We start from the raw sequence: 6952 nt of genomic DNA, 5'->3' as shown, positions 1-6952 counted from the left end.
TGCAAACAGTCTTTACAGAAGCTGTGGCTACATGTCAGAACAACAGGATCTTTGAAGATGTCGTGGCAGACAGGACAGTAGAGATCCTCCTCTGATCGCAAGGACATTTTCTCTCTGAAGGAATCTGAAAACATACCATACCAGGAGCAGTCAGTCACATGTGGCCCCACGACACTTACTTCCATTTTGAGTCGTGCTGTTTGTAAAACTCACGTTTAGCGCGGGGTCGTCCGTCCTCCGGCTGTCCTCTCTCAGTGGATGTTGTTAGACTGAGGCTGTTTTCTTTTTTCATGAGGAAGAATGACAGAGTATTACTGGCATCTCAGGCGTGTCAGGTAAGGGGTGGAGTTTTAATGAGGTAATGTTAGTTCTATGTTTACATGATACTGGCAAGGTTTACACTTTCGACAGTTTTGTCTCAAAGGCATTCATGATGCTACACTTAAATGAAAACTGTCAAACATAGTTGTGTGAAGTATTACAAAAGAGCTTGAGAGAGAAGTTGAAACCTGTCTTATTCTCACACCTTCAAACACCTTGCCAATCACTGTGTGAAGTGAGTGTGATTGACAGACATTAAAGAAATGCACCCTCCCTAATTTTTAAACTTTTTAAGGTGTCTAGTAAGTTTTTTTTTTAGCTTTTTGACAAGCAGCAATCCGACAAGCAATTATACTGACCCCTTAAGCAATGTCGCCCAGACGTCCTCCTCCTCAGCCAGATCCTCCAGGGGGATCTTGAGGCGTTATCAGACGGAATAAATAATCTGTGCTACATATTCAGGGTCGTCCTCTAGTTGGACGTGCCTTGAAAACTCAGAAAGTGAGGCTTCCAGGAGGCACCCAGATCGGATGCCCAAACCTTTTCAGCTGGCTTGTTTCAACATGAAGGAGTGGTTCTTCTCTGAGCTCCTTTCAGATGTGCTCCTCAACCCAGAGCCCAGCCACCCTACGATTGAAGCTCATTTTGACCTCTTGTATACACGCTCTCCCTGTTTTAGTCACGACCCAAAGCTCATGATATCTCCCTCTTCACCATGACAGTCCGGTGTAATGGCTGCAACACTGCAGATACTGCACCAGTTCACTTTCCACATTGTTTTTAATATTGAATAAAAACCCAGAAATACTTTAACTCCTCAATTCAGAAAGAGACTTTCACTCACAAACCCACAATGAATTGATTCCAGTGCAGGTTTCATTGCAGTCTCGGCAGAGGTGACCTAGAGAAATATTCATAGGGTAACATGGAGACTTTAACGGTTGGCAGGAATGTTGATTTAATCACAAAGAATCACATATATCAATATTTGCTTGTAAAAGCCCCCAAAAGATATTTGAACTCAAAAACATGATATTGTTGTGGCACATCAGTAAAGCAGCGAATAGAAATATCTAATAGTGGTATAAGAAATCAATAAATAGTTTTATTTCCAAATCTTCATTTTTTTAACACATTATTTTAAAAATTAATCTAAATTAATGTGTTAAACAGCGTTTGATAACTGGGGTGGCCAGGCATTTTTTAGGGGTGGCAACTGCTACCCCATGCCACCCTTCTACGTCCGCCCCTGAGTCTTGGGAAGTATCAGTACCAGTGAAAGCACATGTTATAAATGTTTTTAAATTAGTTTTTTCTTGTCTTTAAATGAATTTTACTTTAACAGTAAATGAATATGTTGATAGGAATGCAGGGACTGTTACAGAAACTGTTCTGAAAACTGCTTAGTGGACAGTCTGCTGTAACTTTAAAAGCTTGTTTCCAAAAAGTGTATAACATGTTCTATTGTAAGACAGAAAAGTTTGAATACTGTCAGCATTTATGTCACTCTTAACACAGACTGGAAACAGGGGGAATCAGCTAGCTTAGCTATTTCCAAAGTGAAACAATAGCATGCCAATAAACTGTCATACTTCTACAAAGCGTCTGGTTGGTTTACCTTCTACCTAAAAAGAAATAAAACAAAATACCATGCGTGCATTAAGGCATGAGCTGTTTTTTGGCAAACAACCGGTGCAGTGACTATGTGCATGTCTTGATGTCTTGTCACAGTAATGTTGCCAGGCTTTGGAGACCAAAAGCAAAACTTTTGCTCACCAATCAAATCTTATAATCCGCTCTAGCCAGAGATGCTGCAAAGAAATACAGGGTGGATGGAGGAACTGCACTATTTAACTCAACACAGCAAGTTAATTAGTGAGCTTTAAAGGTATGGTTGGTGTATTTTTTAACTTTGGACAAAGTCTTGCTGTGTCCCTGTTTCTTCTTTAAACTAAGCAAAACTAATAATTTCCTTGCTCCAGTGTTGTATTTAACACACAGGCACGAGATTGATAATGATCTTCATCTCATTCTCAGTACGAAAGTACATCTGTTTCCCCAAAATGTTGAAATATTCCTTCAACTGTAATCCACCAGTTACACCGAAGCTGAGTTTAAATGGCCTTCCTTTCCGCCTATAGTAATCACATCCTTCCATCCATCCTGCCTTTCATTGAGGGTTAAATAAACAAGTGTGCTGTTAGTTTAAAGCTGCTTCAGGCCTTCATTAGGAGCTAATCTGGTTCTGAAAAGGTTTTCTTCCCTGCTGCTTCAACCTGCATTCAGACCCTACGAGCTTCATCTGCATCACAACACACACAGATTAGGCTAATAGCATTAGTGGATCTCGCCGGATCATTACTATTGCCATCATTATCATTATTATTATTATTATTATTAGATTAAACTCCGTCACAGACTTGCAGCAGAAAGATGGACGTATTTTTAGCGTGAAAACTAAACAGATTTTCTACTTTGGTAATTCTGAAGAAAAGGGTGCAATCATGCTTTGTGCTTGTGTGACACTAGTGACAGTTATTATAAAGGCTCCACATCCTAATCTCACACATACAGTATATTTCATGAGGGAAAACCCAGATATAGACACACACACACACACACGCTCACACACAAGCTGAAAAGTTTGCAAATACCCTGTTTTTTGCAGAGTTGTAGCATTTGATTGTGAAACTTAAGTAAACTGAAAATGTAAATATGCTGTCCCTCAGTAAAACACACACACATACAGACACACACAGCAGAGATTAGCTGCTGTATGGAACCTCGGGGAGTCTCATTCACATGGAAAACCACTTCTTAATTCTAATTGGTGGCCAGTGTAAATCCTCCACTCCCATTTAAACCAGCAGTCAGCAGTTTGTATTCCTGCTGCTTCACATGTACCACAGACTTAAGCATCCATTCACCTTCTCAGCTGATTTCTGGTCACATCTCCACAGCGGAGAACCTTTAGTTGGAGATTTTTATTTAAGGAAAATCGACCTATGGAATTATTTTTTTGTTTTTGTTGTTGTCAGTAGTTTTATTAGCACGCTCTCAACACTGGTTATTGATCAGTTCAGTCAGATCAATCATTATGGCATCCACTTTGGCTCCTGTTACAGGAGAAAACAGGCCGGCGTTTTCCATCGAGCGGATTCTGGGTTTGGAGCTGGAAAGACCTGGAAACTGCCTGAAGCTCCACCGACCCTGGGCAGGTGAGGAGCAAAAGTTTGAACTGTTTTCTGTTAAGTTAGTTAAAGAGTGACGGGTCTGTTTCTTATTGATGAAGCACCAAATGTCATTCTCATATGAACTGTGTGCATCTTAGTGCATCTTAGTTCTTAGTGCTATAGAAATATAGAATTGACCAAGTATTTCCTTGCTGTCTTGTATAAGACACATATAATTCAAGTTTTCTGTCTCATGTAGATGAGTGTGCTGTAGAAAATAAATGTGCAATCACAGTTGAGATACAGCAAAATGATTATTGATAGTATTATCCATTTAGTTTGGTATAAATGTATATAACACAGAGCACCACAATCCTCTTATACAGCACTGTAACTGTATATAAAGGTAATTATACACGTCATTTTTTCACAGTAAAAGTTGTTTTTTGAAAATAAATAGTTTTGTGGTCTCTTCTGTAATTATATGACTTCTTAGGTTGGTATTGTTATTTATTGATTTAACAATTAAAAAGCTAAATTAGCTGTTATATTCAATACAATTTTTGACTGAAAATATTTCAATGAACAGTTTGGTTTTGGACAAACAACCAAAATTGTACAAAATTCCAGCCCTCCTATCCAACAACCTGCTGTGGCTGTTTAAAGTTCAGGTCTTTTGCAGCGTCTTGAAACAAATATTTAATTTGAGAAGCTGTTCTGAGACAATAGATGAAAAGGAAACCTCTAAACAAACTCTTTTTTCATTCAGTTTCTCTGTTGATTGATCACGCTATTATCCCATTCAGCTACATTAAACTGAACTGTAACTAAACTCATCTCAGTGTTTCATGAACCTAAAGGATAAAATTGTTTTGGATAAAAATATAAACAGTTCCGTAATCCAATATACAATCAAGGCAAATATTAACCGATTAAACTGTAAAATGTATGTTAATGTGTGTAAAATCAGTTGGGTCTAGAATATAAAAGCCTTATTTTGTAGGACTGATGGAATATCATATTTTAATTATGAAACGTGTGTAATGTGTGATTGTTCTTTTATGTTTGAACCCAGAGATCGGAGCGGAGAAGGAGAACACAGGACACAGCAGTTACTCTAAACAACAACAGTGTTGTCAACAACAACAACATCATTCTCAGCAGCTGAACTCTCCCAGACCGACATCAAACTGGTACATCGGACGCAGACCACGAACTGCTTTTACCAACAGCCAGGTAATCAATCAGTCAGTCAGACAATTAGTCATTCAGGGAAATAGATCATAAGAAAGGATCATTGTAGTTCAGATACGTGATGAGGTTGAGGACATCCAGCATAAAACACTGAAAACAAATACTAGTTTGTATTTAGTCTGTTAATCTGTGTGTGTGCGTGTGTGTGTGTGCAGGTGAATGTACTGGAGAGAGTGTTTCAGGTGAACTGTTATCCAGGTATCCAGCTGAGGGAGCAGCTGGCCGGGAGACTTGACTTGGACGAGGACCGAATACAGGTTCAGACACACTGAGATTTTAACTCTGCCATTTTATTCTGAAAAGATGATAGCTCTGCTGCTTCTCTTTAACCTGTTAAACCTCATTAATCTGCTGTGCAAAGTCATTAAAAACTCTGTTTAAAGCCAAAGAACCAGTCAAAATCACAAACACAAAGAAACAAATATATATCAGGCTGATTATTGGGGGAAATGTGTGTAAAATAATGCTGAAGACCCTAAAATAGTGTCTTTGTTGTCCCACTTCTCTCGTTCACAATGATGGTTGTCTGGATCAAAGTCTGTTTACAGGTCTTATTGGGACTATTACTGCCAGTGGTGGTCAGTCAATAGAGGTTGCATGTGCAGCAAACCACCAGCCCAAAGCTGAATTCAGACTCACCAAGCTTACTAAATTATTATTATCTAATATAAATATAAAAAATATATATTTTAATTGAGAAAATTAATTAGTTTTTTTAAAGCATTTTAATACCACTCCAATCCCATCGAATAAAATGGGAGAAAAAAGGTGCTGTCATAAACTTCCTCTCTGTTCCAGTAATACAGCATTAAATGAATGTTTAATCACTATGGAAACACACTGAGGCACTTTGAGTTTCGGTTTAATTCAGCTTCTTGTTTACGTCTAGGTGTTCTATGGCAGCTTCGTAGAAACCTTTTCATTACCACAATATTAGCCATTGTCAGCTGAGCTCCACTGATCCAGTCCAACAATGTGACAAAAAAGGAGCATTCAACAGAAAAATGGCATAGTAAACTAAATTGAAGGCTGCCGAGTGGGACTGTCGGTAATGTAGGCGCCATTTTTTCACAAAGAAGAAGAAGAAGGGATAACATGGACAATATCTCTGGTTGTGCTGCATTTGATTTTTTTTCTTTTAAAAAAAAAACGCTTGTAGCCACAATCAGTGTTATTCAGCTAAATTGGTCTCCGGTTAACATTTGAATTAAAGAAATACTTATATAATATACATAATAAAAACAAAGGGGGAAATTTCCTGAGTGTGAGAGTATAAAATTAAAGACAAAAGAAGGAAAAAAAGGAAAGCATGTTGCACTTAACGACTCTTCTTGCGCTACCTATTAATAATATAATAATAACCCCCCCCCCCCCACCAGTTGGTTCCAGAACCGGCGGGGCCATTAGCTGACGCTGCGTCAGGAGAAACCCGGTCTGCAGCGTGGTCCAGACGGCTGTGGCTGACTCGGGGGTTCAGACACGAGGTATGAGTCAAAACTGGAATTCAGCGAGATCGTGTGCGAAGGTGACCTGCGGGGCGGCTCGCCTCCCGTCTTCAGCTTGATGTTGAGAAAGAGAGAGGTGATGCCAATGAACTGGCAAACGTCAGGAGCCTTTGTTCTTCTTTCTCCAAATGTCATGGTAAAACATAGATGGTATAAAACAAATGACACATAGTAGACCGTGTGAGGTAACATTGCCCAACCGGTTGTTTCTGGATCGTGTTTTGAAGCTTTATTAATCAGTATGTTTTAAAACAAACAAAGATAGAGTTTTGTTCAACAAAACAGCGGTTGCCTGCTGTCAAGCATACAAATTGAGGAATTGAGGAAGTATGTCAAGCTGGTTGTCTTGAGATTCATCTTTAATCGAGACTTTTGTTATTAGATCTGCTCTGGAGTGATCCGTTTCGGTTTGCTTCTTTATGTAAATGTCTATGTGTGATGAGCTTTCTATTCTGCTCAACTGTAACAAAGTCTAATTAAAAACTAATTTAAAGCTAATTAAGTTTTCAGATTCTTGTTTCCTTGCATGTACTACTTTGCATTAATTTCCAGTCATAAAGATGTATCAGTGATGCTGTTGTTATATACACGAGTTTGGTGTGTCTGGCAGATAAGGATAATAAGATAACTTTTATTATACCACCATATATTTAATTCCGACTTTCTGAGTTTAGTAGTTTTAGTTTGTATGTGTGAGTG

General features: G+C 38.6%; 1 protein-coding gene across 1 annotated transcript; it reads left to right on the top strand.

Moving 5' to 3' along the window:
* Window positions 1–3418: 3418 nt before the first annotated feature.
* Window positions 3419–5020, top strand: hesx1 (HESX homeobox 1). Its single transcript, XM_035661803.1, has 3 exons — window positions 3419–3539; window positions 4570–4730; window positions 4904–5020. The coding sequence occupies exons 1-3, from the start codon at window positions 3419–3421 to the stop codon at window positions 5018–5020; spliced, it is 399 nt and encodes a 132-aa protein (XP_035517696.1).
* The last annotated feature ends 1932 nt before the right edge of the window (window positions 5021–6952 follow it).

Source organism: Morone saxatilis, unplaced genomic scaffold (genome assembly GCF_004916995.1).
Source record: "Morone saxatilis isolate NCDOM2014 unplaced genomic scaffold, NCSU_SB_2.0 Contig18, whole genome shotgun sequence".
Taxonomy (NCBI): domain Eukaryota; kingdom Metazoa; phylum Chordata; class Actinopteri; family Moronidae; genus Morone; species Morone saxatilis.
The sequence above is the reverse complement of the archived record's forward strand: the minus strand, read 5'-3'. Positions and strand labels throughout refer to the sequence as shown.